The sequence below is a fragment of the Mesocricetus auratus genome, unplaced genomic scaffold, assembly GCF_017639785.1.
Source record: "Mesocricetus auratus isolate SY011 unplaced genomic scaffold, BCM_Maur_2.0 Super-Scaffold_100027, whole genome shotgun sequence".
NCBI classification, from domain to species: Eukaryota; Metazoa; Chordata; class Mammalia; order Rodentia; family Cricetidae; genus Mesocricetus; species Mesocricetus auratus.
This window is the reverse complement of record NW_024429208.1, coordinates 5,474,745-5,489,152: the sequence shown is the minus strand read 5'-3', so window position 1 is coordinate 5,489,152 and position 14,408 is coordinate 5,474,745. Positions and strand designations below refer to the sequence as shown.

Here is a 14,408-nt window from a genome sequence, read left to right as displayed (position 1 = left end):
CCAGGGAATATGGTGCCCCCACACAGATATACATGCAGGGAGAACACCAATGTATGTAAAAATAAATCTTGAAAAATTGAAAAAAAAAGAGAACATATTGCAGCCTGGTGTGGTGATACATACATAGCTTTATCCAGCACCACATAAGGTGACTTGTAACCACCTGCAACTCCAACTCCAAGGGACTGGATACCTCTGGCCTCATGTGCACACACCCCAGACACACACATCCACATGCAGACACACACACACCCATACATACATCCACACACACATGCAGACACACACACATACACATGCAGACACACACATACACATACATTCAGACACACACATACACACACATGCAGACACACACACATTCAGACACATACACACACACACACAGTTAAAAATAGTAAAAACAAATTTAAAGGGGAAAGAAAGGAAAGTGGGGTTTTCCCAGGAGATATCACAATTAGCTCTTTTTCAATAGCAGTGTCCAGGGCCTATCATTCAATTTTATATATTTTAAATTTATCCTTGCTTTGACAGTCTCACACGTGCATAGAATGTGTTTCGATCATCTTCGTTCCCGATTGCCCTCTCTCGTTGCCCTCCTACTCTGGCGAGGACGCCCAGCTCCTACCTGAGTCCAAACCTAGCCAGTTACAGGTCCATCTCCTGTCACCTTGGGTGGGGGTGGGGGCCCTTCCCACAGAAGATGAGCCCAAAGACGCGCAAGATCTGAAACGTGGCATCACAGGATGCTGTGGAGGAGGCAGGGCCTTCCCCCCAGAAGGTCCTATGTGTCTAAGTTTAGCCGCTCATGACTAAACCCCGGCAGCAGCTCCTGTTTACTGGGCATCTATTCTGGGACAGATGTGCGGGTCAGTGCTTTGCTGGCGAAATCTATGCAGGGGTCCCTGAATGTTCTACCACGTAATACACTCCATCTACTAAATACTTTTTAAAAAGGCCGCACATCCCTGAGCATCTGTCCTCCTGGTCACTGCTCCCTGGACGATACAGTACAGCCAGCCTACGCCGGGCATCTACTCTGTGTCAGGTATCATAAATCATCTAAGGATGACTTAAAACATAAGTGATGCCAGGCGTGGTGGTGCGTGCATGTAACACAGCCCTTGAGAAACAGAGGCAGGAGGAGTTCAAGGCCATCCTCAACTACGTAGGTTGGAGGGCAACCCCAGCTACCGGAGACCCTGTTTTACTGTTTACTTACAATAGTAGAATAAAACGTGTGGGAGAATGTGTGGCTCATGGTCTAATAATACTGTGGTGGCCCTTTAAGAGACTTGCTCGTCCAGGAGCTCTGCTGTCCCAGAGGGGGCTGAGAACCAGTTTCTTGTGCCTTTGAACCGATGACAGCATTGGTTTGGGCTCGTGTTTGAGGGTAAAGGAGAATGTGGTTTTGCGAGTCCCACTACGGGGTAGCCTCGAACTCAGGACCCTTCTGCCTCAGCCTCGTGAGTACAGGGATTGCACGTGTGCACGGCCACACATTTCCTTTGGGTTTTTGAGTCAGGGCCCCAGGGCCTTCGTCTATATCCCGGGAAGGACTCAACAGGTCCTTCTGCCCCATCTCAGCCTCTCAAATGCTAGAATTGTGAGCGTGTGCCACTATGCCCCGTCCAAGGGGCTGACCGAGTTCATTTCTGCTAAGGCCGCTCCCCTTGGCTTGGGATGATTGTGGCTTTTCCTCTCCTGTCTTCATGGATTCACCCTTCTGTGTGTGTCAGACTCCACCCATGTGACCTCAGTTCCTTACCAACTCTTTTTTCTTAAATTTAAAAAAAAATGATTTTCAAAGCCGGGCGGTGGTGGCACACGCCTTTAATCCCAGCACTCGGGAGGCAGAGGCAGGCGGATCTCTGTGAGTTCGAGGCCGGGCTGGACAGACAGCCTCGAAAACAATACAGAGAAACCCTGTCTTGTAAAACCAAAAAAAAAAATGATTTTCATATAAGTGTGTATTTGTGTGTGGGTATGTGCACTTGAGGGTAGGTTCCCTCACAGTCCAGAAGAGGGCGTCAAATTCCCAGAACTGACTGTGAGCCTCCTGTTGTGGGTACTGGGAACCAAACTTGGTTCCTCTGGAAGAGCAGTCCTCGCTCCTAAGTGCTGAGCCATTTCTCCAGCCCCTTTAAGCGTCCTGTCTCCGAATATAGTCCTGTGAGGTGCTGGGGTTTGGGCTGCCGGCATGCGAATGGGGAGGGAAAGCTAAGCCACTGAGGCCTGGTCATGTGACACAGCCCGTCTCCACCTGCAGCAGATGTCCAGGTCACCTGGAGCAGAGGCTGGGCTCCACCTCAGGGCTTCTGAGTAGGCCTGGGGCATGTTTGTGATACCTTCCCAGGGGCTTCTGGTCTGGGGGGCCCCACCCTGAACACCTCAGGGGTAACATGACTTCCCCAGGACTTCACCCTAAGGTCTGGGAAGTGTTCCTTCTGTGGTCTGGGCTTTTGGTCCTGTTTTAATGACTTCCAGGACAGAAACCTGGCTCCAGGCATTACAGGTCTGGTGTTCTGGCCCATGAAGATGCTTGTCACTCATGCTTGGCTTTCTCCTCCTCTGTCTCCACAGGATAGGAGCTTTCAGCCTCAACTCCCGGACAGGCAAACCTATGCCAGCTGTGTCTAACGGGTAGGTCACCACACAGCTGTGGCCCTCATGTCCCTCTGCATTCAGCCAGCTCTCCAGAGGCCACCTGCCTCTGGGCCCAGTTCCTGATCTACTGAATCCCTGGGTGGGGAGACAAAGGGCCCCAGATCCCTCCTAAGGTCTCAGGCACCGAGATGACAGCCTGACCTCAGAGCTGGAGCCCCCTGAGCTTGGTGGCTCTTGGGACTTTAAGGAGTAGGGGGGGTTCAGGAGGATGAAATATGCCCAGGGTGGATAGGCCTGGGACCTCCCAGTTCCCTCTCTCCCTCCCAGCTCTGTCCGAGTCCCTCTTCCCTCCCTTTTCCTCATCTATTTCCCCCCAACCTGGCTGACCCTCCTCCATGATTTCTCTGTTAAATATCAGCCTTCTTCTTCCCATGGGGTTGATGCGGCTCAAACACCCCCCATACACACACACTGCCTCCCAAACACACACACTGTTACACACACACTCACACATACTGCTTCCCAAACACACACACTGTTACACACACACACTGCCTCCCAAACACACACACTGTTACACACACACACTGCCTCCCAAACACACACACTGTTACACACACACTGCCTCCCAAACACACACACTGTTACACACACACTGCCTCCCAAACACACACACTGTTACACACACACACACTGTTACACACACACTGCCTCCCAAACACACACACTGTTACACACACACACTGCTTCCCAAACACACACACTGTTACACACACACACTGCCTCCCAAACACACACAGTTACACACACTGCCTCCCAAACACACACACTGTTACACACACACTGCCTCCCAAACACACACACTGTTACACACACACACACTGTTACACACACACTGCCTCCCAAACACACACACTGTTACACACACACTGCTTCCCAAACACACACACTGTTACACACACACACTGCTTCCCAAACACACACACTGTTACACACACTCACTGCCTCCCAAACACACACACACACTGCTTCCCAAACACACACACTGTTACACACACACACTCACTGCTTCCCAAACACCCACACTGTTACACACACACACTGCTTCCCAAACACACACACTGTTACACACACACACACTCACTGCTTCCCAAACACACACACTGTTACACACACACACTCACTGCTTCCCAAACACCCACACTGTTACACACATACATTCACTGCTTCCCAAACACACACACTGTTACACACACTCACTGCTTCCCAAACACACACATTGTTACACACACACTGCTTCTCCCCCAAATACACTGTTACACACACACTGCTTCCCCCCAGTTACACACACTCACACACACATGCTGTTACACACACACTCACATACACACTGCTTCCCCCAAACACACTGTTACACACACACTCACACACACAGACACACACACACTGCTTCCACAGCTCTCCGGCTGCAGGGGGCCGTCTACCTCTCCAGCTCCCACTCAGACTCCATGCTTTTGACTGGCCTCATGGCCAACATAGACATGGCCCTTTGTGGCTTCCCCTGTCCCTCCCTGAGGAGAGCCTGCATCCTGGTTTCTCTCTCATGCTGTGTGGACCTAAGGGCCTTTGGGGCTGAGTGAGGGAGTCCCACCCAACCTCCTGCACATGAGGCAGCAAGAGCCTGGAGAGGCCTGTGTGGACCCCTCACAGCTCGGGACCAGTGTGGCTTCTGGCTCGTGAGGATCGTGGATAGCCAGTGAGCTGCCAGGGGGTGTGAGCGGATGTGAGAGAGAGGTAAAGTCCAGAGGGAGAGAGGGAGGGAGAGGAAGGCCAGGCTGGTGGCAGCAGGTTGAGGCAAGAGAGGAGGAAAAGCAGAATCAGAAGGAGGAGCCCAAGGCAGAAAGCAGATGGAGACGGGCGGAGGAGGCGCGGCTGAGGACTTTCTGGTCTCCACCAGGCCAGGGTGTGCAGGAGGCTGCGGAGAGCAGGGACTGCCAAGAGAGAGCAGGGGCTGCCAAGAGCAGGGGCTGCTGAGAGCAGGGGCTGCCGAGAGAGAGCAGGGGACAAGTTGCTCCACTGCTACCTGCCCGGGGCAGGTATGGCCCCCACTCTGCTCATCCAGTTTGGAGAAACTGGGCTGTGTCTTCAGCCCCAGGGTCCTTCTCTGCTGGGAACGTCTCCCTCCCTCTCCTCTTGCTCCAAACGAATGCTGGGGAAGGCGCCACCAGTGATTCTCAAAGGGTCCCACGCACAGCACAGCACGCCGCTGCCCTGGGCTGGGCAGGAGATGGGATCTGGGTCCCCAGCGCCCCACCACAGTGCAGCAGGCCTCAGGGAGGGAAACTGTGTCCATCTAGGGCCTTCTGGGCAACTTGCGCCGTGTGCGTACCAGGAAAACAGATCCCGGGTCACCCTCATGTGTGTGCAGGGGCAGAACCCTAGTCACAGCTGCCCAACAGTCTCACATTTGACTCTCCCTGTCAGTGACCCTATGATCCCCCAACTTAGTCTCAAACCTTAGAGTGGCATGGGCTAGTCCTTGGGGGCGTGCTCCTCGCCCCCCCACCCCCCCTGACTCCCACCGACAAGAGGCAGAGGTGGTGGAGCAGCCTGAGTGGAATCCTCTCTGACTTTCCTCTCTGCTGCAGACAGTCCCCTCCCCTAGCCCACCCTCGGGCTGTTCCTCCCTAGTGACGTGGACTGGCTCAGAGCTGGGACACCAGGGGACCCTGGGTAGCTGGGTACAGGGTGGCTAAGCCCACAAGGTCTTTTGCCCACAGAAGTGGTCTTTGGATGGAAAGCTTCAGAACCACTGACCTGGAAGCTTCCGGGTGAGTCTGGGTGCTGTTGCCATTCTGAGACCTGCCTGGTGGGCCTTGGGAGCAGGGGGCGGGCCACCCAGGCTGAGGGTGTGGCCCCAGCACACAGCGCTCAGCCACACCGCCCAGGCACTCTGGGAACTTTCTCGGGGGTGTTGGGGTAGGTGCTTGGATGCCACAGGGCGGGCGTGGGAGCGGCTGACCCAGCCCCTGTCTGTCTTGTCACTTTTGTCTCCTCTCCCTCAGTGGTGTCCCAGGGAAGAAGTGTGGCTCCATCATCCTGTCTGCAGAGGAGCTGAGCAACTGCAGGGTGAGTGGCAGGGGCTGCCTCCCCGTGGCCCAGGGTCACCCATCCCTGCAGGGAGCCCAGGGTAGACAGGGCTCCTTGTTACGTGGCTGGCATGAGACTAGAAGATTCCATCCTTATGGCTGGGCAGAGCGAGACCCAAGGCAGGACGAACAAGCCTGCACCACAGAGCCAGGCTCCTTCCGGGCCTGACCTCAGGCCCCTCAGGCCCCTCAGCCCAGACCACACCAACAACAGTACTAATGACCAAAGCCTTTCCGGCCTTGGGCACTCGACACTGGGTTATAGCTTTCCACTTTGTCTCTGGCGTAGGATGACACCCTCTGTGGAGCAGAGAGAGAGAGAGAGAAACGTGTATGTGTGTGGGCGGAATGAGTGTGAGTGCGTGTGCATGGGTGGGCGTGAGTGTGAGCAGGTGTGAATGTGAATCTGAATCCGGATAGAGTGGGCGTGGCCGTTGGGAAGCCAAGCGTCTGCAATCCCGACAGCCTTTGATCTTTGACTCTTCTGTAGGACTGCGGGAGAAGCAGGCATGACACCAAGAAAGGGGACAGGGCTCTAGTGGCTGGTGACAAGGGGGACAAAGGGAAGATGGGAGCTGGCCATTTGTCAAGGGATGGGCGCTGTCCCAGTTCACTCTGGGTCTCTGGAATTAATAAACACCATGACCAGGAGTGGCTTGGGGAGCAAACGGTTTATGCCACTTGACAGTCCCAGGTGACAGTCCATTGTTGTGGGAACTCAAGGAGAGCTTGCCTGAAGCAGGAACCGTGGAGGGGCGCTGCTTCCTGGCTTCTCTGAGGGTCATGGTCAACACCCTTTCTTATCTATCCCAGACTCACCTGCCTAGGGATGGCACCACCCAGTGGTCTGGGCCCTCCTACATCAATTAACCATCAAGAAAAACGCCTCAGCTGAAGAGATGGCTCAGTGGTGGAAAGTGTATTGTTCTTGCGCTGGATCTGAGTTCTATTCCCAGGGCCAGGGTCAAGCAGCTCACAACTGCCTGTAACTACAGCTCCAGGGGGGCACCAAATGTGTTTGGCCTTCCCGGTGCCTGCATTCCTGTGCACACACCCATACTCATGGTTAAATATAATAATATTAAATCTTTAAAAAAAGCAAAAAGAAAATGCCTCTCAGAATAGCCATGGACCAACCTGAGGGATGATCAGTCTGGCTTCCCTCCTCCCTGGCGACTGTGGGCTTGGGTAAAGTTGACGGTCCAAGCTGACGATAACAGGCACTGACATTGGTCCTAAGACGTGAGATGAAAATCTTGCTTGTGGGTGGGGGAAGGACTTGAGTGAGATTCCCATTTCACCAGAAACTACAGCGGCTCTCAGGAAAAGAGAATACAGACCTGGGCTCTACTCCAGGTCAGGCTGACTGTAAGATCGGAGCCCTGTCCCCAAGGCCACCCAAACCAGACATCCCTGAGGTCAGTGAGGAACCCCTCATGAGGCAGGGTTGGGGGGCAGGGCGGAGTTTGAGTGACAACCCAAGGCCAAGCCTGGGCATCTGGGCCCAGGGCTCCCCGGGGGCTGTAGGAAGGAGGAGACAGGAGACTTCTGACCTGCCTAGATCAGAGCAGTCTCTCACCAGTATCCACCATGTCAGAAACTATGACAGAGCAAGCGTGAGGTCATACATCAATTCCTTTCAGAATAATAATAGCAGAACACATTAAAAAGCAACATAGTAGCCAGGTGTGGCGGCTCACACCTTTAACCCCAGCACCTGGGAGGCAGAGGCAGATTGGTCTCTGAATTTGAGGCCTGGTTTACATAACGAGTTCCAGGACAGCCAGGGATACACAGAGGAACCCCATCTTAAAAAAAACAAGCCAAGAGTCGACATGGGAGACTGGAGAGGTGGCATAAGGGTAAGGAACACAGGCCGCTCTAGCGGAAGACCCAGGTTTGACTCTTAGCACCCATACTAAGGCTCATACATATAACTATCTATAGCCTCTAGAGGAGCCAGCACCCTCTTCTAGCTTCTGAGGGATCAGCCATGCGTATGGTGTACAGACATAAGTGCAGCAACACTTACATACATAACACACACACACACACATATATGTAAGAATCTACATAGGGTTTGGGGGTCCCAGCCTGCAGAGTGCTTACTTAGCAAGTATGAAGCTCTGGGTTTCACCCCCAATACCAAACAAGCCAAGCATGGAGGTGCAGGCCTGTAATACCATCACTCAGATGGTAGCAGCAGGAGGATCCAAAGTTCAAGGTGACCCTCAGCTGCACAGTGAGTGCAAGGCCAGCCAGAACTACAAGAGACTGTTCCGTTAGAGAGAGTATCTGTGTTAACATTAAATAACATTTTCCAAAAACGAGTATTTTGGGCGAGAAGTGTGGCTTTGTAAATCTAATGTCTGAGGTCCTAGAAGATACCAGAAGGGACTGAGTTAAATCTCAGCTTCAGAGTGCTTGCCCTCTGTGGCAGAAGGCAGAGTATCCATCCCTTGAATGGGCCACAGCGGGGTGGTCAACTGGATGGTCACATCTGTGTAGCTAGTGTGCTGTTTAACGAGGCCTGTGGAATGGTTCTAGGCCAGGCCACACAAATGGCTCATTGTAGACTTGTTTACATGTCTTTTTTTTTTTTGTGGTTTTTCGAGACAGGGTTTCTCTGTAGCTTTGGAGGCTGTTCTGGAACTCACTTTTTAGACCAGGCTGGCCTCGAACTCACCACCTGCCTCTGCCTCTCGAGTGCTGGGATTAAAGGCGTGCGCCACCACCGGTCAGCGAGGCCCACAATTTCTATGAGGAGACCGAAGCGTGGAAAGATGAAGCCCAAGGCCCCACAGTCACCCAGTAGAAGAGGTTTGGACCTAGGCAGCCTGCCCTAGAGCCCCAGTGATTAGTCAGCAGGACGTGGGGTCACCGCCCTGCCTTTGGGGACTTCTGTGTGGAAACAGAATTGACTGTAAGGAGGTGACCGGAGGAATGCTGGTACAACTGCTTTCCTGGCAGCGCCCTCCCTGTCTTTAGCTGAGTGGAGGACTGGACACCCACAGGGAATCAGGCTCGCCCAGCGTCCAGCATGTGCACCCTGGGCAGGGCTGGCTGCTGTGACTGTTGTGCACCGAGGATCTGTCTGATAAGAGCCTGGCAGGGGCAAGCCCAGCAGAGTGCTTAATGACAACAGACACTGTGTCAGCTGAGGGTCTGGCTGCCTAGAACCAGGGCACGTTCTTCTGTTTCTGCGCACAGAGCCTCGAGGTCCCCCTGCTGTGGGCCAGTTGGCTTAACCGACTAGGATGAAGGTGATGAGGATGGCGACTGCCTAATAGGTGCTCAGGAGAGGCTGTGTGGAAATTTCTTGATGGTTCCCCTGAGCTCTGAGCCCAGCAGTGACCTCCTCCTCCTCCTTGGTGTATCTTTAAATAACATCAGCTCGGGCGCTTTGGACATTCTAAGCCTAGGTGGGCTGGTGCTGTTAATTGGTTTCCAGCAGCTTATAAACATCTTCCTTTACCACCTTAGACCCCTCCTCCCTCTCTTCCTCTTTCCCTGCCCCCTCCCCATTTCATCCTTGGACATGGTAGTTTCCTTGCTGGAGGCCCACACTGGGGAGATCTGGGGGCTCCCTCTTTCCCTCCCTCCCTTCCTCCTCCAGAGGCTTGTCGGCTCCCTTCTCTCCTGGCACATCTTTGGCTGAATCCTCTCTTTCCCTAGAATCCCTGCAAGGGAAAGAAGCTAATTCTCAGCATCTGGCTGAATTAAAATAATTACATGTGAGCAGCTTTGCAACTCCGGCTTTTCGGTGGGAGGATCAAAGGGAGAGGGTGGGTGTGGGTCTGCAAGGCGTGGGGCTTCCGGCCTTCAAGTGGAGCCTGTGTGGGCGGCCAGGGACAGCAAGGGATGGAGTGGATGCCAGCCTGTCACAGGCTTACTTTAGTAAGTAAAAGAAAAGCCTTGCTCATGTAGAATATTAATGCCAAGAAGGTTCCTACAGTCAGGCTTGATGCGAATACAGTCGGGGTCCTTAGGTTGGCAGGGCGAGGGTCGGATCCCTAGTCACCCACATTTCCCCATGCCTGGTGGGGAGACTGATGTTTTCCTGCAAGGGCCTCAACTCCCTGAGGCTCTTCTTAACAGACACACCTTATGCTGGAGATTGAACCCAGGACCTTGCTCTGGGTGGGCAAGCAATCCACCACTGGGCCACATCACAGCCCTCTTTATTTAAAAAAGAGAAAAGAAAAGAAAAGAAAAGAAAAGAAAAGAAAAGAAAAGAAAAGGGTCAGGTGTGGTGGTTGGCGCACGCCTTTAATTCCAGCACCTGGGAGGCAGAGGCCAGCCGATCTCTGAGTTCCAGGCCAGCCGAGGCTACATGGTGAGACCCTGTCTCAACCAGAATAGGCAAGGGACAATTTCTCATAACTTGGAATGGTAGTCCTGTAGGTTCTGTGGGCTTATAGCCATCAGGGGAGAAAGCCAACTTTGAACATTGGAAGTGGAATTTGGAGACACGGGTACCGGCTGCACCTGTGCCGTGGCAGGCCTGGACTTCCTCGGCTTTTCTGGTTGGTTAGATTACCATGATTGGCACCCATCCTCCAGGCTCCTGATGGGGGGCTGGGGAAACCCAAGCTTCCTACTGCAGCATCCTGGGGTCCCTCCCACCCGTGAACCGTTTCTAGACTGCTCAGGAATTCATTTGTTTCAAGTCAGCAAGTGTCTCGCTCGCTCTGCCCGCTGTCCCCCAGAGTTCTAATTTAGTGTGAGAAACGCCAACCGGCAGTCCCTGCCTCTGCTCTGGCTCTCTCTACCCTGTCAGACCTGTCGCCTCTTCCTATCACATATGCTTCACTACATTCTTGATCCTTGAGGGAAACGGGTGAGCGTTTTATTATGTGCCCATGTGGGAAAGCAGGTAGGAGAGTAAGTTCTTGCAGCCAGTTCCCTGGGAGGCAGGCAAAGGCCCGGAGTCAGGAGATGAGGGGTCAGGCAGGCTGTAGGTGGGGATGGTGGCGGGAGGGGCTGGATTCTTTTTCTTTTCCTTCTTTCCCTTCCCCCCTTTCTTGGGGGGCACATGGAATGTGATTTCAAGATAGGGGTTCTCTGTATAATCCTGGCTGTCCTGGAACTCTCTCTGTAGACCAGGATGGCCTCAAACTCAGAGATCCGCCTGCCTCTGCCTCCTGGGTGCTTGGACCAAAGGTGTACAGCATCACTGCCCAGTGAGGGGCTGGATTCTGTGAAGCTTCCAGCCAGGGGGCTCAGGGAACTCGAGGGTGGTGTTTCCCCTTGCTGCAGACTCTGGAAGGGAATACCCACGGGAGGGAAGGAGTGAGGCAAGAGGAAACCCTGGGTGAAGTGGGTGTGGGGTGTGGGGCCCCTGAAAACGCAGTTGCTTTCAGGCTGAAGGGCAGGGAAGGCGTGTTGCCCTTGCTGGAAAACACACGAGCATCCTCCCTAAAACGCAATGTGTAATTTCTTAGTCTCCGAAATAATTTCTCCAGTCAAATCAAAACAAAACAACAAAACAAAAGCACTGTCTCTGGTGCCTAAATATATGTGTATGTAATAGCACGTTAACCATATTAGCCCTGGGGAGATGGCTCAGTGGTTACAGCACTGCCTGCACAAGCAACGGGGCCACCGTTCGCATCCTGGGAGCCCACATGGATGCTGGGTGGGCGTGGCAACCCTGTAATTCCAGCTTTTGAAGGTGGATGTGGACCCCCCTCCCCAAGAGCAAGCAAGCCAGCAACCCAGGAGCCACAGTAGCCAGCAGTAGGTTTGATTGACACCTGCCTCATAGAATAGGAGGGAAAGCGATGGAGGAAGGTGCCCAACATTAGCCTCTCCTCCAGCCTCTACACACTCAAGCACATGTGCACACACACTTGCACACAGGTGTACCTGCACATGTGAACATACGTGTACACACAACAAACAAAAACCACCATGTTAATTCTGCTCGAGTTGCAAAATATAGAAAAATCGCTCCAAGATAATCAGTTACAGACATTTGGAGGACTCTTTTTCTTTTCGTGGCTGTATATATACATCATTTGGTACCCAGTTGCTTGGTTGTTTTGTTTTGAGATAAGGGTCTCACTGTATAGCTTTTGCTGGCCCAAAAATCAATGTGTAAACAAAGCTGTTCTCAAACTCAAAGATCCTCTTTCCTCTGCCTCCCAAGTGCTAAGATGAAAGGCGTTGGTCGCCACAACCAGGCAATATGGTCCCTAGTATTTGGGCTACAAGTTCCTGTTACTGGTCCTAGAAATGAGTATTTCATAACTACCTGTTACTCCTCATTGGATGGGTGGACCATCACTTATTGAATACAGTTTCTTCTACAATACAATTAGATAATACTGCATTGAACATCCCATCATTTTTAATATTTTTACTTGTATTTAATCATTTTGTGTATGTGTGCCCACATGGACGCACGCATGTGTACATATGTCACAGGAAGCATGGGGCGTCAGTTTTCTCCTTCCAGCATGTGGGGCCTGGGGGCCAAACTCAACTTGCCAGGCTTGGCAGCAAGCGCCCTTACCCACTGAGTCATCTTACCCATGTGTTTGCTTGTGAGGCGCTGCCTCATTCTACGGTCCACGCTGGCCTAGAACTCCTGCCTCCCACAAGGGTCTCAAGCTCCCAGCACTGCTCCTCCTCCTGGGATTACACGCATGCGCCACCAGGCCAGGCTCACATCCTATTCTGATTGTTTTCTTCCAAGCAATGGATTTAGGTCAGCCTCCCAGACGCCCACAGGCACAGCGAGAGGGAGGGAAAGTGGTCAGGCGAGGGTTTTCAGCTTCCAGGGGATCAAATCAACAGATACTCAGCTGATGGGGTTGTTTGGGAAGTCAGCCAGCAGAACAACAAAGAAAAGCCAGTTTGACCCCAAGGCCCCGTCACAGTTAGTGAACCAACAGAGGATATGTCTCCCCAGGCTGGGTGACCGGCACCTGAGTCTGAATGGTCATCGGCACGGGCCTCCTCGTCCCTCCTTCTGTCTCTCTCCCTCTCCCTCCCTTCTCTCTCATCTCTTCTCCGTGCGCTACCCACCCCCAACACCCCCAAACTCTCCTTGGCTCCAGGTTGAGTCACCTCCTAATGGGATGTAGCTTCAGAGTCCTAGGTAGACTTGGTGTGTGTGTGTGTGTGTGTGTGTGTGTGTGTGTGTGTGTGTGTGTGTATGGTGTGTGTGTGTATGTGTGTGTGTTCGGGAGGGGTGGTATGCACACACCTGTGCAGTGTTCACGCAGAGCCCACCGAAGGACATCAGGGGGCCTCCCGTGTCACTCTTTTGAGGCAGGATCTCTCCCTGACCCGACACCGCAGGGTGGTTTTTGTTTTGTGTTGTGTTTTGCTTTTTGCCTGGGCCAGCAGCTAGCAAGCCCCAGCCCTTCCTGTCTCTGACCTCACAGCATTGGGGTGACAGGTGCTCATGAGACCTCGTGGTTTGTTCTGTGGGTGCTGGGATCTGAGCTTAGACCTTCAGGCTTGTGGAGCAAAGTACTTCACTGGTTGAGTCATCTCTCAAGCGTCCTGACCCCACCCCACCCCCACACTAATGTACTGGAGACGCACGCACACACACACACACACACACACACACACACACGCACATACACCATACACACACACACACACGCACATACACCATACACACACACCACACACACACACACACACACACACACACACACACAGAGCGCCTTTTTATCTCCCTGAAAAGAACAATGTGCTAATTCTAGAGAATTTGGAAAATCCAACACACCAAAAGACAATAGGTAGCATGTGGTCCTGTTGTCCGTTTAAAAACGTCTTTCAGGGTCGGCTTGTAAGTTGATGAAGAACTCAAGGACCATTGTTTGCCAAGTGTGGGCCTCCAGGCACGTTACTTGACTTTCTGTGAATCAGTTGCTTTGTTTATAAAAGTGTTCCTCGTTCAACATTTTTAGTGTTCTATGTATTACGGAATTTTTTTTTTCGCTGATTCTCTTTCGTGATGTTGAAACATGTATTTTGATCAGTGAATCTTTGAGGTGCCCTCAAGTTTCACATTTGCCCCCTGACCCCATGCAGCAATAGTGGGCACCATGCCTGCTGACCTCTGCGCCTGACCTCTGACCTCCTCAGCCTTCTTCCAGAGCTGGGAGGGCTGGGGTGCCTGCAGCTCCGCCTGGCACTGCTGCAGAGAAAGGCTGCCTGCTGAATCTCTGAGGCAGTGCAATTAGCATGCGGGGAATATGCAAATTGAAGCAATCCTGCTGTTTTAGAGAAACTTAATATGCTTTTTAAAAAGATAGGGTGAAAGGCAGAAATTGCAGGAAATGATATATCTTGGGAGCGGGTTTTATCTTCCCTGCCACTGATTCCCACGGCCTCCCAGACTGGGAACAGTATCTCTTGGGCTAGGAGAGTCCCAAGCCAGCCTCAAATCCCCAACGCCGACCCTCACAGGAAGCCTGGGATCCAGGCCATCAGCCCCGATCTCCCTGCCTCTTCTCAGAGTCACACTGTGTAAGAGTGCCGCCCATCTGCTGACTGCACTGATGGGGAGCAGGAGGTTCAGACCGTCCCCCCTCCCCCAGTCGTCGTCGCTCCCCCCGCCCCCCACCCCGGCACAGGCTGCCGTGCAGGTCGGGGATAAGGCTCGCCCAGCATGCGCCAGGCCCTAGG

General features: G+C 53.0%; 1 protein-coding gene across 2 annotated transcripts in view; it reads left to right on the top strand.

The window, feature by feature from the left end:
* Nucleotides 1-14,408, top strand: part of Cpne5 (copine 5) — an 85,809-nt gene that overhangs the window by 36,718 nt on the left and 34,683 nt on the right. Inside the window, exons 7-9 of one of the 2 annotated variants that reach the window (XM_013124361.3) lie at nucleotides 2,584-2,643; nucleotides 5,388-5,438; nucleotides 5,673-5,736. In XM_013124361.3, the coding sequence (XP_012979815.1) occupies nucleotides 2,584-2,643; nucleotides 5,388-5,438; nucleotides 5,673-5,736 (175 nt within the window). The remainder of the gene's footprint in view (nucleotides 1-2,583; nucleotides 2,644-5,387; nucleotides 5,439-5,672; nucleotides 5,737-14,408) is intronic. The other variant, XM_005084911.4, reaches the window with a different exon arrangement.